This window comes from Miniopterus natalensis, chromosome 13, assembly GCF_054644295.1.
Source record: "Miniopterus natalensis isolate mMinNat1 chromosome 13, mMinNat1.hap1, whole genome shotgun sequence".
Lineage (NCBI taxonomy): Eukaryota > Metazoa > Chordata > Mammalia > Chiroptera > Miniopteridae > Miniopterus > Miniopterus natalensis.
Genome location: NC_142093.1, coordinates 9814184 through 9832719, shown reverse-complemented (window position 1 = coordinate 9832719; position 18536 = coordinate 9814184). Strand labels below are relative to the sequence as shown.

Below are 18536 nucleotides of genomic sequence, written 5' to 3'. Positions count from 1 at the left end.
CATTAATATTGAGACCTGTTATGAGAGAATAGAGAATAGGCCAAATAGCCAGCTCCCTCCATTCTCCCCGTACAGCAATGAGGGCTGAATCACAAGCATATTCTTAGGTGTTTTTCCCCCCTTTGTGTGGGTGAATTGTCTTGTTCAGAGTTGTTGACTAATTTTTCTAAAATTGGTTTAATTTAAATATTCAATATAATTGGAGTACTTACTACTTCAGTGTTAGTTTACCATTTCTGTTCTTTTATGCCCTCTTGGTTTATTAGTTGATTCTTTGTAAGATAAACTTAATGTTTATAAAAGTTCAAACTTATAATTTATATTTAAACATCTTAAAGATACAAAGTTACAGAACTAGAAGAACTAAGTTTGTATAGGAGAGTTACCTTTAAAGTCTTGACGTGCTGTGTAGATTTGGGGCCCTAAGCCTCTAGGTAGAAATAATAGTAACCCTTTTCTCAAATATTGATTAAAGAAAAACATGTCTTCTTTATCTACAACTGTATTGTACCAATTCAGTGAAATCAAGTTAACTGTTATAGTTGAAAATATTGTTGAAATAATAGTAGTAATGTTATTGGTGGGGTGCCCTCTGCATCTCTGCCTGTTACTGGAAGAAGTGGAGTTCTTGTGATGTTGCAAGAAAAGGAATTTTCCTGAGACATGCCCGTGGAATTAAACCCCTGGGTTCACAATGTTGCATTTCCCTTTCCCACCATGGGAAAAGTCCAGTCTTCAGAAGGACAAGAATTAACGCCACTGCCCAGAGTCTTTGCTCCATCTTAAAGCAGAGTCCAGTCCAGCATCTGGGTAGCTTAGCTTGTGTTCCCAGCTGCACTCCATTGTGTGGGATCCACATGGTGCTGGACCATGTGGCTTCCAAGGTCACATGGCGGGTGAGTGTTGGTCATGGAGCAAGAGAGAGTAAGTGCAAGAGCTGAACAAGAGAGAGCGAGCTCTGTCTAGGGATTATGTATTGCCAGATTTTCATGGGCTTGCATTGGGGTCCTCCCTTCTAGCCAGTTATCTTTTTCCTAGCTTAGACTGACAGGTAAGTGCCTTCCCTATGTCATCCCTACTTCACTGTGCATGTGCCCATCTCCCCTTTGGTTCGATCCCGTTCCTCAGTGACCTGCAGGGAATAGACCAGTGGTTCCCTGGGAAGCGTGAAGCTGTAGTTTCCTGGTGAAGCTGCCTAGATGACCACACTTATAATATCTGGTCTCCCCTTTGCTCTCTTCCTATTATTAATATTAATAACTAGCTAATTATCACAACAGTAATAACCATCATTTATGAATACCTTCTATGTGCCAGATGGTTTACATACATGATATCTGAGCCTAAAACAACCTGGCATGTAGGTACAATTATCTACACTTATAGGTTAGGAAATTAAAGCTATGTCATGTGGAAGTTCATAAGACTAAGGAGTAATTGCACTGGGATTTGAATTCAAGTTGGCTAATTTGTTTTCAAAGTTCACATTCCAGTCTATCAGCCTGCTTTCCTTCAGTGAGTTGAAAGAATGCTAATCTCTTGGAGCCAAAGGGTTTGTGTTTATTAAAGGATATTTAGTGCCTGGCTGGGCACTAGGTATATGAACATGAAGAGACATTCACAGGAGTGCGCAGTCTAATAGAGGTGGGCAAGCATGAAAACAAATGCTACAATACTAGATGATAAGTAGTTTAATTGAGATAATTGCAAGCTGAAATGGGAATGTGGCAAAGGAAGCTTTTGTAGGTAGAAATGTCACTGAGAAGTAAGGAATTCCGTAGGTTCACAGAGAGGGAGCGTTGGAATGGTAAGACAGGCAGAGGTGGAGGGAAGGTATTTGAATGCTATAAAAGTAGGCGTATACCCCAAAACATCCTGTTTGCCATGTGAAGGAGATTAGATTTTTAAAATAACAGCTTTATTGAAATATTCATATACCATTAAAGTCACCCTTTTAAAGTTTACAAGTTTACAGTTTTGTAGTTTTAGTATATTCACAGAATTCTATATCCACCACTGTTATCTAAATCTAGAACATTGTCATCAGCACCCTTAATTCTAGGCAACCACTAATCTACTTTCTGTCTCTGAATTTTCCTGTTCTGGACATTTTGTAGAAGTGGGAACATGCAATATGTGGGGTTTTTTTTTGGTGACTGGATGTTATTAGGGCGCATTCACATTGTAGCATGTATCAGTAATTCATTCCTTTTTAAGGCCAAATAATTCTCTGTTGTATGGAGGTTACACATTTCGTTTAACCATTTATAAGTTGATGGACATTTGGGGTTCCACTTTTTGTCTATTACAAATAATACTGCTGTAAGCACTTGTGTACAAGTTTTTGCATACCTAGAGGTGGTCTTGTTGAATTGTATGGTAACATGTTTATCATTTTGAGGAACTGCCAAATTGTTTTCTAGATCCGTTGAACCATTTTATATCCCCACCAGCAATGTATGAGGGGGTCCAATGAAAGAGATTAAATTTTATACCATTAGTAAATTATTACATAGAATCACAGTGGAAAATGGCTGAAAATTGTTGGATTAGATTGCTGCTTCCCAATATGGTTCAAGACACGTGCTAGGTCAGGAGTCCTTTCCTGATGAATGAAACAAAAATGCAAGTCATTTTTTCAGTTCTTAGGATCTATTGCTGTGCCGGTTCCATAGTGTTTGACTTTTATGTATTAGTATGAGCTTCTTACTGATAATCTGAGTTATTAAGGATTACTGAAATTTAGTGTTCATAAACTATAATTAGCAAATTTCTAGAGCATACTGAAGGCTCTAATTTAGTTTTCTTTTAAGAAATCTGTTACAGCCCAGCCGGTCGTGGCTCAGTGGTTGAGCATCGACCTAAGGATCCAGGTGATTGGGGTTCGATTCCCGGTCAGGGCACATGCCTGGGTTGCGGACTTGATCCCCAGTCGGGGGCTTGCAAGAGGCAGCCGATCAATGACTCTGTCATCATTGATGTTTCTGTCTCTCTCTCTCCCTCTCCCTTCCTCTCTCTGAAATCAGTAAAGACATATTTTTTTAAAAAAAGAAATCTGTTACAGATATAGTACTTTGATAGATCTGAAAAATTCCTACTATTTATGCTCACACTCAGGTACTATTTTCAGTGTACGATTGATGTTGTCTTGAATTTGATATAGTTCCAATTGCTGCTATTCTTGAATTAATGTAATTTTTAAATATTAAATTTGATTTTGTTGACAGTTTTGCTCTTGTGTAATTAATTGTTGCATTATTATAATTCTTCATCAGAGTTATTTTTCAACTGGAAAATGGGAGCAGGTAGGGGTAGGTAGGCTCTCTGTCCCACTGAGGTAGGCCATGGCTAGAAGAGTTTGAGAATTAGTGGATTACATTATTAGAAATATTCTTTCTCACTGTAATATCTTATATATATACATATGCATATTTTTAATATATCTTTATTGATTTCAGAGAGAGGAAAGGAGAGGGAAAGAGAGAGAGAGAAACATCAATGATGAGAGAGTCATTGATCGGCTGCAGCCCGCAACCCGGGCATGTGCCCTGACCCGGAATCGAACCCTGATCGCCTGGATCCTAGGTCAACGCTTGAACCACTGAGCCACGCCCAGCCGGGCCAATCTTATATATTTTTAAAAAATGGGAATTAGTGTGTGTTATAATTAAGGATCTTAACTATGGAAGACACAAATCCTCTGAAATCCACAGACACAAATCCACAGAGAAGCTTAGGAAGTCTGAAACCTTTGAACTCGTATACCACATTTTGTGCATTTTTTTTTCCCCAGAGAGAGAAAACTATAGGTTTGCCAGATTTTTTTTTTTAAAGAAGTCTATGACCCCTCATAAGTAAAGAGTCCAGGTGGGTGAAGAGAATTTGTAAATTTGTGATTTGAAGTGTTTAGGGCAAGTGAGACTTTGCTTTGGTTAGGTGTTGCTATTTAGTGATACCTCCGTGAAAGTTCTAGAGCTCCAAGGAGCACATTTTGAAACTCTGGGTTTCTTAAGTTCTTTTTTGCCATTTCAGTGAGTTCTTTGAAATCACATCACCTCAGATCACACTGTCATACTGTCTGTTGTACCTTCCTTCTTTTTACCTTAGGTTCAGATGCTTTCCCTTTCTTTGTAAAGGTGCCTGTCCACACACCTATACGATGTCTTTTCACTCTGAGGACACATAGAATCTACTTAACTTACCACTGACCTCATGGTAGATAATTCTTACACGGATAGTGCCATACTCTGATTCACCTCCCAGGAGTACTGGCTCTGTCCTGCGGGTTCTCACAGCACCCTCCCCGTCCCATCCCCCCTTCCACCCCCCCTCCTCTTTTTATTGTCTACACTATTATTGATGTCCTCATTTACTCCCTTTGTTCATAGCATTTTTCAAATCGTTACAGTGACTACTCATGTTCAATAAGTAAATAAATAGGTGAATGAAAGAAAAAATAGATGGGGAACAGGTGGAGAATATGTGTATTCTGTGAATTTCATCTACTGTAGAAACTATGAAGAAGTAGGTAGTTTTGTTCCAGTCATTCTCTCACAGAACTGCCCTTGATCTCCTTGGGAATCAGATGAGGAAGGAACATTTTCCCAGCTAATCAGCAAGTTGGGAGAGCTGGCTCTGTGTCCTTAGCATGTAGAGTGGAGGAGAGACTGGAGAAAGTTTTATAAGATATGCTCTCGGGAACTTGATTATCTTGCTTTTGAATGTCAGGCCTTCAGGTTTATTTAATAAACCAACATGATTCAAAGTATAATTGAAAAACCCACGTCTTTCCTCCCTTTCTCACTTTAATGCTATCAGAATTCAATGGGAAATAAACCTTTATCTCTAAAAGTATACTTCAAAGAAGAAGAAAAAACAAGTTACAGAAGGGCCATGTTGCAAGGGATGATTTGGTCTAAAATCCACGGCTCTGATGACTGCAGAGTTTTGAGGAAGAAGTATGGGGCCTGCTCTGCTTTCTTACGGGCTTCTGTTATGTAATACTCAATTCAATATTGCCTCTCTCCATGCTTCACTTGCTTTGTTTACTTTTTTTTTGGCATCCCAACCATGTTATTCGTTTACCCAGTTCATTTGTTCTGCACATTTTTATCGCACATTTTCTCTGGGAGATCTGGTTTAGGCAGTAGGTGTACAGGGGTAAATACAAATGGTCTATGCCCAGTACAAGTAAAAGGCATCATATGAAACATGTAAGTGAAATACAGTGTGATCAGTGACGTTATTGTGAGATGAATAAATGTATGGACATACCTAGGAGACAGTGACTACGACCTGGGAGGACAGAAGCCTTTCAAAGAAGAGGAGAGCCCTGGCCAGTGTGGCTCAGTGAGGTGGAGCATCATCCCATAGACCAAAAGGTGGCAGGTTGGACTCCTGGTCAGGGCACGCACCCAGCTTGTGGGTTTGATCCCCAGTTGGGGCATGTACAGGAGGCAACTGATTGATGTTTCTCACATCGATATTTCTCTTGCTCGCTCTCCCCCCCCCCCCCTTAAAATCAGTTTTTTTAAAAAAGAGGTAACATTCAAGTTTGGAGTTGAAGAATGATAAAGTGGTGACTGTGACAGGAAACAACTCTTTACAAAGGAATAGGGGAGTGAAAAAAAAGTCGTTTCAACGGTTGGTATACTTAAGACACCCGAATCAAGGGGAAGTGTCTAGGCATGAATGTGGTAAAGTAGATTGGGGTGAGATTCGGAAGGCTGCCATATTTCATAGTAAGACCTTTGAGCTTTAACTTATAATCAGTTGATGAATTTAAGCAGGAGAGGGACATTAGTGGATGTTTTGGAAAAACAACAACTAATAGCTCTGTGGAAGGGTCTGTTAATCAAAAAATAAAAGGCCAAAATGAAAGGCAATAAGCACTTATTTGAGATCAAAGAATAGCTCTTCAGGAAACATTGATTCAAGTAGAAGCCCAAATAATGTTCCAATTAGGAGACAAAGGCAAAAGGTATTTGTGAGAAAGAGTAGGGGACCGATTGCATCAATAGGAGAAAGGTATTTCTATTGGTGCAGATAGGCTAACATAGTGATGCTAATTCCAAACAATGTTTTTCATTTTCAGTCCCATAGTCATCAGTTGGGTAGTCATAAGATCTGCTTTCTTTTTTATTTAAAATTTTTAAATTACAGTTGCCATACAATGTTATATTAGTTTCAGGTGTACAACATAGTGATTAGACATTTATATAACTTACAGAGTGATCACCCCAATAAGTTTATACCCACCTGACAGCATACGTAGTTATTACAATATTGACTGTATTTGCAAACATTTCTTTGGGGCATAGGGTTGCTTTAGGCCCAGTCCAGAGGTTATTGTGCCCTGTTTTAATATTCCATAGGTTTGAGGCATAAGACATGAAAGGCAGTTCCTCTGGGATGGCAGCTCTGGCTCCATTTTACAGTGGCTGTGTTATGTTATTTTTAACAGGTCTCAAGGCAGGAAGAACATTTTAGGAGGTTCATGCCCTCATTTACATAATGACCTTCTGCATCACAATCTCCTAGTGATAGGCCTCTGAATCTGTAGAATTTGTAAATGTCCCAAGTTATAGAATTAGGGACGTCAGGAAACTAAAAGCAGGACATTGGACATAAGAGGTGGGGTTTCTATGACCAGTTTTGCTACTGACTCTGTGAGCTCATACAGATCTCTTAGTTTTTACGTCTTGAACATTGAGAGTTTTGGATTCAATACTTACTGTAATTCTTTTCTTCTATAATTCTGTGCTTCTGCAGAAACAAAACATTCAACTTTAATTGAGCTACTTTTTACTTATGGCTACTTTTTTCTTCTTCTGGTTCTTATTGACCCTTTGTAGCTGAAGGATTTCCTACTCCTGTTCAAACATTCCTACATTTCTCTACCTTTGTATGAATATATTTCCCCCATCCTCCAAATTGCATTTGGATTATATTAAATCAAAACAGTCTTCTTTACCTTATGCCTGCTTTCTGCCATACATTTTCTTGGTTTCTAAACAGGTAACAATACCAGTTCTCCATTGATTTATAATGAACAGGAAAATCTTCATATAAATATTCTAAAACCATAGGTAATTAACATAGTGATTAAATTATATGAGAACTACAAGCTGCCAAATTGCCATCATTACATGTTACCCCCTCCAGGGAGTAGGGAGGTGTCTGTTGGATGCTGACTTCAATCACATGTGCCTAAAACAGGCATCAGGCATGGAGGTGCTGCTTACCTTTTTCTTCCTCAAAAGGTTATACCTAGAGGTAAGAAATAGTTAGCACTCCCTAATTTATGTATGTGATTGGGGATTGATGTAGACTCTCTGGCTTGTTTTTCTTCTGTCTTACAAATGTACCAATATTAAGGTGACCTGCTGCTTGCAGAAACCTGTGACCCACTCACTCATCATTAATTATTATCTCCCCAAGAGAGGAAGAGGCAGATAGAGCCCATGGGAAGTTCATGGGCTTTAGAATTAGGCAGATTTGAGATTGCGTGATGACTTTATCATTTAACTGAAGTTAGGCAAGTAATTTAACCTTTCAGTTTCTTCACCTGTGAAATGAGTACTATAAAATCTGCCTTGCTGGGCTGTTGTGAGGATTATTAGAATTATCAAAGGGATCTGGCAGTATCTGGTACCCAGTAGTCTAGTCTGCAAGGTCCACGGTGTCTGAAGCTTCTTGTACAAAACCTAGAACATACTGGATTCTCAGTGAATATTGAGTATGACACATAGTAACTAAGGACTTAATAAATGGTCATTGTTATGACTACACAAAGTAAAACAGTTTTACTTTTTAAAAATAAAACCTACATGTTGCTATTTTCAAAATTTCAATTGTTACTGTTTCTCTGCAAGTAGATAAGTAAGATTTTAAACATGTAATTATTCTACAACAGGGCAGAGAATTGATGTAAACATAACAGATATGAAATGGTGTGCTTTAAAAGCTTACTGGTTCCAACAAATCATGTTACCATATTGAGATGTCATTACTGTCAGATGTTCCATCCTTCCATGTGTCCATGTTATAATATGGCTCCTGTGTGCATGGGTGGCTAAGTCCCATGTCCCAGGTGAGGAAGGTTCTGTAGTACCTTCAGCTGCACTGAAGGAGTTTGCCCTCCCTGCTCATTATATTTTATTCATTCTTTGGTTTTATTTCAGGGTTATACCAGTGCTTATTAAGCATCTTTATGTAGCATTCTGTTGTATTTACAGAATACACGGTGACTAGCCTGAGGTCCTAGGTAGATGATCTAGCTAACTAAGGCTTTGTGACTGTGGGATGCTTTTCCTTATTTATCTTTCATAAGTCTGTGCTTTTTCTCCAAGTGATCTTTGGTATTTTACATGCTTTTATGCAGTTATAAAATGCATTTCAGGTAGCGTATGGAGGATTTTCTCCCACATTTTAAAATTATCTCAGTTACAGAGATCCAATAAATGAGGGGCCCTTACTACTGCATCTCTATAAATAAATAGTTTCTTGGAGGGGGATATGGCTTATTTTGGTTTAATATTACGATAAATTGAAAATTGGGGAAGTAAAAATGTTATGCCTGTTTGTAGAATTTCTATATTTGAAGTTGTAGTCATAACTTGATTGATGAGACTTCCTTCTATGTTCACATTTTTGTTTTTAAACTGGCGACATCACAGTTCACACTGTCTCACAAACTATCATTCCGGAGTCATCTCTTTGATTCCTTTTACTCCATAATCCCTCGATCTAAGCAGTCCCTGAGTTCTACCTTTTTTAAACCATTCATTGTTTCTTCAGTTCACCCCACCTTCTCTGTTCCTGCTACCACTGTTCTAGATCGGGTGCCAGATACCTTCCTAACTGATCTCCCGCTTCAATCTTGCCCTTTTCTTCACAGTTGATTCTTAAGTGAAATTTGACTGTTCCTCTTCTTAAAACCTTTTAAAACTTGTCAACCACAGGTTCAAATCCAGAGTTCTTAGCATTACAAGTATAAGTAATTCTTTTAAAATCTCAGTACAATACCTCCTCGAGGGGTTCCTGACCACCCCACATGGTTTATATTACCTTTAAGAAAGAAGTAAAGAAAACCACCTTGTGCATGGGTGAAATTTCCTCCTAAAGAGTATAGTGACAGGTGAAGTCAAGTGTGATAACAGGTTTAAAGTTCCACTGCAGTAAAGGTTACTAACATCTGAAGAAAGAAGGTGCACTTTGAGAGAAGGTTGTATGCAGTGGTGACACAGAAAAGCCGGGAGTCACAGGAGTAAAATCGGCAGTGCCAAAGCAGTATTGGAGGCTTGCCCATCCCTGTTGCCCAGTTCTCGCTTATCCCTGTTGTGTAGATAAATGTATCAGACCGTTTGTGCCTCATGCCATTGAGCATTCTAATCACTATTAAGTCCCTTTGCTCAGTTTGGTAGATGATAGTTTGCTTTATAGGAAGAAAGGCTGCTGTTTGTTCTCTTGATTGTTAAATTTCTCTTTGTAGGTCAATAAATTCTGGATTTATACACCAGTTTTTTGGTTTGTGTGACTCACTTCTGGTGGTTGTAGGGGTGCAGTCATTTTTCCCCTTGAGCACACTGAGTTCACTAGGATGTGGCGCCTTGTAAACACTTGTCAGCAGCTAATCAGCCAGCTCCCTGGGGACACCATCCACCCGACATGCAATTCTTCATGCCTTCTTTGTTCAGATGGCACTTGCAAACATTTTCCCTTGGGCTTCTAAAAATATTACTATTTAAATGATTTGGGTAAATAGATGAGCTACTGAGTAGTCTTTTAATATAGTAGTGTTTTCCTACAATGTTATAATCCATGGTTTTAATAAATTTGCTAGGTCCTCACTCTCCCTAACTGATCCTACCTTTGAGTTTCAAGGAAAATTTTTGAATTTACTCATAGTAAATTAATGAATTTAGGGTTCAGAATTATACTGCACTCTCCCTTCCTGGACACCCATAAAGCCACTTATTGAAAACCCACTGTGTGTCAGGCAGTGTACTGGATTATGTTTAATACTTTAAGAAATACTCCTGCAAAGTATTTTTACAGGTGAATATGAGACTCAAAAAAGATTAAATAACTCTTTCATGGTTTCAGCTAGAAAAATAGCAGAGTTGGGATTTGAACCCAGAGCTATTAAATTTCTGAATTGTCATCTTTTCAAGTCCAGAGCACTTGTCCAGCACATTTAATTATGTTTAAATAAAACATATGTTTTAATAATTACTTCTAGACCATTTTTATAAACCTGTGGAACTTGATTAAATAGCTATGCTATGTTTATTTTGTATATTTTTCTTGTTTGGGGATTTTTTTTTTAAAGAGTATTGTGGATTTCATTGTTACTTACATTTAATTCATACAAGTTGATTTCTCTGGAATAAATTCTTACCTGGGTTATAATACCTTTCCTCTTTCCCAAATTAATTTCTACAAAATTAGTTGATTCCAAAGGTTTCTTTATTCAGTATTTTCTATTAAATATGTGACTTTTTCCTTTAAATGTTTCCATTAAAAGCAGAAACATAACCCAACAAAATCTCCTACCCTTCCCCAAATGTAAATTCTGCCTCCTCAGCAGCAACAGAAGCTCTGCATTGTTTTCTGTTGGAAGTGTGAGCTGAAGGGGACAGACATTCCCACTGCTTAGCGGGTATACTAAGCTGTGATCTGCCCTTGTTGTATTATTAATGGTACAATGTTTTTATGTTGCAGATGGCTGAGAGCTAGCAAGGAAAATTTAGGATCATGATGGCTCAGTTTCCCACAGCTATGAATGGTAAGCAGCTTTGTGCTTATAGAAAAATAAAGAGGTAATGGGTTTTGGGGGGGCAGGGGTAGAGGTTAGAAAATACTCTTGTGATATTTTTCTTTAAGCATATAAATGCAAAACTTAAAGTATTTCTGTTGAAAATATTTGGGCAGTTTATTTTAAAACACTGCATATAGCTTCTTTTAGAATATTATGCAGTGAATCCTACAACTCATTGTAAGCATGTTCTGCTGTATCATCTGGAGCGTGTGCTCGCTTTTAAACAGTTAAGAGTAACTTGAAGCCATGTTGTGTTTGATGTATAACACTGGGGGACAAAAAGCAGAGCACCGTAAATGGAAGAATATTAAAGGTGTGCTTGACGCCTGGAGGGACTGTACGCTGATGAAGCCAGTAAAGACTCATTTAGTAGTATGTACACATAAAAAATCAGTTTGTTTTCCTTTTACACAGGATTATGTATGTCAACACACATAATTGTGTGATAGGAATCATTTTAAAAGAAAATATTTAATTTCAATAATAAAATGTTTTTAAAGCTTTTTTTCTGATTCTAGTTTAATCCATTTCCCAAGTACAAATTAATCACTCTTAATAAGTATTAAGTTACTGTGTATGTCATTTAGAATTAATTGAGAACATGCATTATATTTTAAAATCACTAAAGATGCTGAGTTCATAAGGAAATAGTGAGTCCAGTCAATAATTCTTTAAAATTTAAGTTGAAAACAGTAATATTAAAGAACACTAGAAAAAAAAAAGAGAAGAATCACCAATAATTCTACCACCTTCACAAAGCAATTGTTTTATTGTTAGGATATATTTGATCAGTTACATCTAGTTTCAAACTTATTCTCAATCACTACATTGAAAATATATGTTGAAAATACATGTTTAAACTTTTAAAACTAGAATTGACTTTATGAGATATGTAAAAGTTTTGGAAAAATGAATTATTTGCAAAAAAAATTCTGATGTGTGGTAGGATTGTGTCATTTAAAGATGGACTTGAGATAAGAGTTTTATTTTTTTTCTGTTACATGCCCAGTCTTTCTCCATTTTGTTTCTTCCATTTCCTAAACATTTATGTCTTACTTTGTAGCTCATTGCATTGTATATAAAAGAATAAAACTGGAAACAAGCAAATGTTCAATAACCAAAAAATAATTACTTGAAAAATTGTCCAAAATGTTGGACAATTAATTTAGGAGTAATATATAGGAATAGAGGCAGAAATTTTTTTAAATGTCTGAAGAATTGATAGCAAATGTAGACTGTGGTAGTCTCCTACTTAGTTTATAAAATAGCTAAAGATTGAACATAATCTTGTATATATCTAATTGAACTCCAATTTAGAGTTTAACATTTTATTGAAAGAGATACATGTATAGCATAAAACCTTCAAAAGCAGTGTTTGCTCCTCTAGTAAATCTTCAGTACATTATGTTAATTTTTTTAATGCCCAGTACTATTGGAACTTGTCTCTGAGTGCCCTAGACCAAGCTGTTTGTCAAAATGCTTCTGACGTGTTCCTCAAATTTTGCCATGTCTACTTTATCATCCTGAAACTAACCACAGACTTTTTAGACTTCTTTGGTTCTTACAGAGCTGCATTGTCTAATATTGCAGCCACATTTGGCTATTTCAGTTTCAATTTCAATTAATAAAAATTAAGTAAAAATTAAAATTCAGTTCCTTAGTCACACAGCATATTTTAAGTGCTCAAAGCCACGTGGCTAGTGGCTACTGTCTTAGACAGTGCAGACACAGAACCCACTACGGGTTTTTGTTTCCTCACCTATAAAATGAGGATACTAATAGTGCCTAATGTATAAGGTAATGATGGGAGTCAGTGAGTTCCTGTGTATAAAGTGCCTGAAAGATGGTTAGGGCTCAAAAAGGCGAGCTGCGTCTGCCTTTGTCGTCCTGTGTTGTGACATTTTACTGTCATCGTTTTTCCAGGGTCATAGAGTAAAGCAGTCCATAGACACACTGTTTGCCTTCCTAGGCGCAGGAATCATGACAGGTTAGTTTATTTTATAATACACTGATAAACCAAGTAGGCTTTTTACTATGAATGTGGTATTTCTTTATTTAGAAAGTGTGTAGGTTTAGCTATTTTAGGTACTTAGTTCCTTAGTACACCTGTTTATTTATTTATTTATTTATTTATTTATTTATTTATTTATTTATTTTTAAATATATCTTTATTGATTTCAGAGATAGGAAAGGAGAGGGAGAGAGAGAGAGATAGAAACATCAATGATGAGAGAGTCATTGATCAAGCCTGCAACCCGGGCATGTGCCCTGACCAGGAATCGAACCCCCATAGCCTGGATCCTAGGTTGACGCTCAACCGCTGAGCCACGCCCGGCAGGGCCTGTTTCTTTATTTTTAAATCTGATCTTAAAACTTGTCTTTATGAGAGGATGGTTATAGATTTTTTTAAAAATCCAATCATTTAGGGCTAATAAGATGTGTGTGTGGAGTAAAAACTGTGACCTTGGTTTAGCAATACAGTGCTGAAAGAATTAGTGTTTCTTTGGCTCTAAATAATTTATTGGGGTGACATTGGTTAATAAAATTCTATAGGTTTCAGTTGTACAATTCTACAGTATATCATCTGTATATTGTATTGTGTGTTCACCACCCCAAGTCAAGTGTCCTTCTAAGTATTTGTTAAATCATATGTATCTTAGTGTTTCAAATTATAGTGGGCATGCACCTTTCAATGATATGCATTCTTGAAAACAACTTGATAAGGGAGATTTTTATATAATGTAGGCAGCAAATATATGTGAGTTTATGTAACTAAACTCATTTGGTTTCTTATTGGTAGAAGGTGAATAAACACGAAAAGGTAGTTAGAAGTGAAATATAGATGGTGATTAGCCATGTCGAATGTATTAGAGCTCTAAAGGCCTCCTCAGAGGGCTGGTATAACCGTATGTGAAAGGTAGATCTCAAAAAGGTTTCTAAGTGATTTTCCGCTTCCCCCAAGTCCTGATCTTGCCTCTCATCTTGTGTTCTACTCCCTCTTTTATTCACTATCATGTTTATTCCTCACTCACTTTTAAGTGTTTGCTCTGTGCTGGGATCTCTGCTGGCTCTGGGGATAGAAAGGTAAACACATGAAGCTCCTGCTCCCCAAGGGCTCGTGGTCTGGAGGAAGATGAGATGAAACCATTACAGCACCTTTCTGAGTGCTCTGCGGAAGCCGGAGTAGTCTCTTGAGAATCTAGAGGAGGAAGCAATTAATTTGACCTGCAGGAATTATTGACCTAGAGGACGTAACATCTGCCCTAGACCTTGAAAGATAAAGTTTGAAATAGAAGGAGGAGGGGGGTGATGTGAGTATCAGTCTAAGGGAGCACAGGTCACGGGATGTGAAAGTGGATGTTATATATATGGAATTTGTAAGGATTTACTTTTCTAGGATAGTGATATGTTACCAGCATTCCTTTTATCCTAGGTTTTTGTTTTGTGTGTTTTTTCCTCTTGTTATAAAATAAATTTATAGTAGTGTCACAATTAATGTTGTTTCACCTATTTGTTATATAATCAGTGCTCAGAATTTTTTTAAGGTCCGTTATTCCAAGAGAAAATTTGGTTCCTTTGATATGTAAAAGAGACTCATACTTTTATATTTAAGTATCAGTTTAGATGCATCTCCTTTACATTTTGTTACTTATTTTTAAATGACAAAAATAACACTATTAAACTAAAATAGATATCAAAGTAATCAGGCAGGTAATGTGGGGCAGTAATTAAGAGCACGAGTTTTGGAGTTATATTCTAAAGCACAAGAAAATTCTAGCTATAGATTGTATTAGCTGTATGGTGTTAGGTAAGTTATTTAAACACCCTATGCTTCAGTTTTTCCATCTGTAATACATGTAAAACCTAGTCCATAGAATTGTAAAAATTAAATGTGGTAATATTAATACACTTAGTATGGTTGCTGGCATAAAGTAATACTCAGCAGGTAGTAGTTGCTGCTTCTACTAAATACTACTATTTCTCTGCTAGTGTTAGACTTTAAAAATAAATGATAGAGCCCCAGCTGGTTAGGCTCAGTGGTTAGAGCATCGACCCATGGACTGAAGAGTCCTGGGTTCGATTCCGGCCAAGGGCACATAACCTTGGTTGCAGGCTCCATCCCCAGACCTGGCCCCAGTAAGTGTGGGAGGCAACCAATCTCTTTCACATTGATGTTTCTCTCTCCCTCTTTCTCTCTCGCCCCTTTCCACTCTCTCTGAAAAGCAATGGAAAAAATATCCTTGCGTGAGATTTAAAAAAATAATATAATAGAAAAATAAATGATAGAGAAGGTTGTTTTCCTAAAATAGCTGGTCAGGAGTTGAGAGAGCAGTGTGCTAAAGGGGGTTAAAAAAAGATCTATGTATCTGAGAAAAAGTGAGTTAGGTGAGATTAAATCATCTTTTAACAGGATAGAGTTAAAGGATATATGTATCATCCTTAGGATAAAGAATTTGCCAGATACTGGACCATGTAATTCACTTTGACAGCCACTAGGAGTTGCCTTTGGACAGTACTGTTGGCTGGGAGGCAGAGGTGGAGCAGAATATTCTGCCAAGCGATAGAAGAAGAGGAGGCAGTGTGCAACCCAGGGAGGGGAGCTTTTTTAAAATAATGAAGTTCATGCCTCATCCCCCAGAGATTCCAATTTAATTGGTCTGCTGGAATAGCTCCCTCCCCCACAAAGCTCCCCAGGTGATTCAGGTAGGGGTTGAGAACCTCTGGTCTAGGACATTGGCTAGTCAAGCATTGCCTGGGACTACCTACACCATTCTCACAGCACCCCTAGGTAAAGATTTAAGGGTGAAAAGGGTAAAGACCTGCCTAAGTCATAAACCGGGTAGAGCCTCCACCTAGTCTTCTGTGCCCCACTGTGCTGTAGCTCTGGAAGGAAGGGGGCAAAGGCATGTTTATAGGAAGTGGGAAGCTGAGAGACTGGGTTGCATTTTTACAACAAATGGAAATGTTCATTAAGATCATTGTTTGCTTGTTTTTCATGGTTTGAGAGAACCTCAGAAATGCTCAGGTTTAGTAAGCCATTCTCTGTTTTTACACCTCTGCTAACTTACTCTCAAGCTGTTTCCTGTGGGCATCAACCTGCTGCTCACCAGAAGGACTGGGAACTGTGCAAGGACCAGAATGAGCCCCCACCTCAGTTTTGCAGGCAACTTAGGGGGACAGGCGCAAAATACCATGCACTTTTCTGCATCCTTTTAATCTCTTAAGCAAGTCTTACTGTTGGGGCTCACTGCCTCAATCTTACCTTTCCTGTTATTTCATCTTTGATGCTTCTAACTCAGCTTTTATATATGGGGTGAGCAAAAGTAGGTTTACAGTTGTGAGTACACAAAACAGTGTATTCTTGTGTTACTATTTATTAATTATTGTATTATTTATTTGTATTACAACTGTAAAGCTACTTTTGCCTACCCCTATATATTTCTGCTTAGGCTTCACAGTTTAACACGGTAAATGCTGGTAGTTGTTTCTAGAGTGAGTTCCTTGAGGATGGGAATAATATTTTATTCGTCTTTTTATTTACAGATTTATCTTGTTGCCCATTTCCAGTGAGTGGTATACAGTAATTGTTCAGTAGACGTTAACTGGATGAATGAATGAAAAGCCTTGGGGCTGTGCTCTGTCTTTACGATAGAGCTTTACTCTTTGTATCACTTAGGTATTAAGCACTGTCATTAAACAGGCATTTGTGGTTCATATTTACATTTTAGAATTGTACATTTTAAGCATTCTCATATGTACAATATAATTTCTTTGTCTTCCACTTATGGTTTAGGAGGGCCAAACATGTGGGCTATTACCTCTGAGGAACGGACTAAGCATGACAAGCAGTTTGATAACCTCAAGCCCTCAGGAGGTTACATTACAGGTTTGTGTTTATATTTTATTTGTGAATTATGCCCCTTTTCATGTAACATCTTAGGATTGGTTTTAATTTTATTGCCATCAAATTTGTATTAAATGGATAAAATTTGTATCAAGATGAAATATTGCCATTTGCAACAGCATGGGTGGATCTTAAGAGTATTACACTACGTGAAATAACTCAAGACAGAAAAGGACAAGAACCATATGATATTATTTATATGCGAGATATAAAACAAACGCAACAAACTTTATTACTAATGACACAGCTGGCAGCATGAGCATCGGCATGTTTCTGTCAACCTCCCTTGTCCCCTGAGTCCCACAGGGACCATGCAGAGATCCCAGAAGGATGCTACACATTGCAGTGATTGTGTTGCAGGAGAGGAACACTGAGCTTGAGGGAACCCACCATGTTTTAGCAAGTGGTAAGCCAGCTCATTCTCTGTCCCAGAGGGAAACATTACCTCCTACCTCAAGATAGCTCACTGCAAACCCAGTTCTGAGAAATGACCCAGGTAGAGAGCAGCAGGATCTTGCAGTCTTGGCATGCATACACAGCTGTGTATGTATAGGGTTGTGAGAGACACATGGTGGGCTCTCTCTCTCAACACCTGGTATTTTTTATTTAGAGCTCTTCTAGGGAATAGTGTTTTTAAGTATACATTTTATTAAATAGAAATATTATCGAATGAGACTTCAATTGTGGAAAAACTGAGATGATGAATATAATCTTTTATCACTGGTTAACCGTATAACCAGTTGTGACTTTTCTTTGGAACATATAAGTCTTATTAAAGTAATGTAAATAATTTTACATATGTATTTCTGTTTAATTTTTTTAATGATTGGAATTAAAATTATAGTATCAATAACATTATTGCCCATTATTATTGGAGGCATTGGAATAATTCCTTCTACTAATATGCTGCTTGATTTTTGTTTTTATTGCCTTCAGGTGATCAAGCACGCACATTTTTCTTACAGTCAGGCCTGCCGGCTCCTGTTTTAGCTGAAATATGGTAAAATAGTTTTTTTGTAGATGATCTTAAATTTCTGATTGTCTGGCTTTGTTTTGTTTTTAATACAATTTAACATAAAGTTGTTTTTACTTGTAGTCTGTTATTAAGTAAGAATATTTCTTTAGCTTTTAGAAAATAAATATTGAGTAAACGATTGAAAATCAGTTGCGGTTTTGTTCTGTAGGACAAATTTCTAATTTCCTTAGAATTTCTAAGGGAAGAAAATATATATATTTCCATTGAAGAACATTTCTTTATAATTTGGCAGAATTTCAAAATAATCTTTCTGTTATTTTGTAGTTTCATTTATTTTATCATCTGTAAACCCAAAATTATCCCTCCTTCTTCCTGTTCCTGCCTTAAAGAAACTGCGCTTTATGATGTCAGTAGTACATTTGTTTTTAATGTATTTACAGTAAATACCAACCTCAACTCCATTTTTCTCTCACTTGGAATATTCCCAACTTGGCCAATTGCCAGGCATATGGCAAGCATCCAATAAACATTTGAACAAATGAGTAAGTTTAAAAGGATTATACTCTTTTTTTTTTTTTTAATCTTACCTGAGGATATATTTTTACTGATTTTTAGAGACGAGGAAGGGGGAGAGAGAAAGAGAGAAACATTGATGTGAGAGAGAAACATAGATTGGTTGCCTTCCACGCTTGACCCAGTCAGGGAATGAACCCGGAACCTAGGTATGTGCTCTGACTGGGAATCAAACCCACAACCTTTTGGTGAATGGGACAATGTTCCAACCAGCTAAGCCACTCGGCCCGGGCAGAAGGTCATACTCTTGAATAGTGTTT

The 18536-nt window shown here is 37.4% G+C and overlaps 1 protein-coding gene across 3 annotated transcripts in view; it reads left to right on the top strand.

The window, feature by feature from the left end:
- ITSN2 (intersectin 2) overlaps positions 1–18536 on the top strand; it is a 94417-nt gene that overhangs the window by 8038 nt on the left and 67843 nt on the right. For 2 of the 3 annotated variants that reach the window (XM_087823399.1, XM_087823396.1), the window contains exons 2-4: positions 10726–10789; positions 16617–16709; positions 17664–17727. In XM_087823399.1, the coding sequence (XP_087679525.1) occupies positions 10759–10789; positions 16617–16709; positions 17664–17727 (188 nt within the window). In that variant the 5' untranslated portion in view covers positions 10726–10758. The other variant, XM_087823398.1, reaches the window with a different exon arrangement.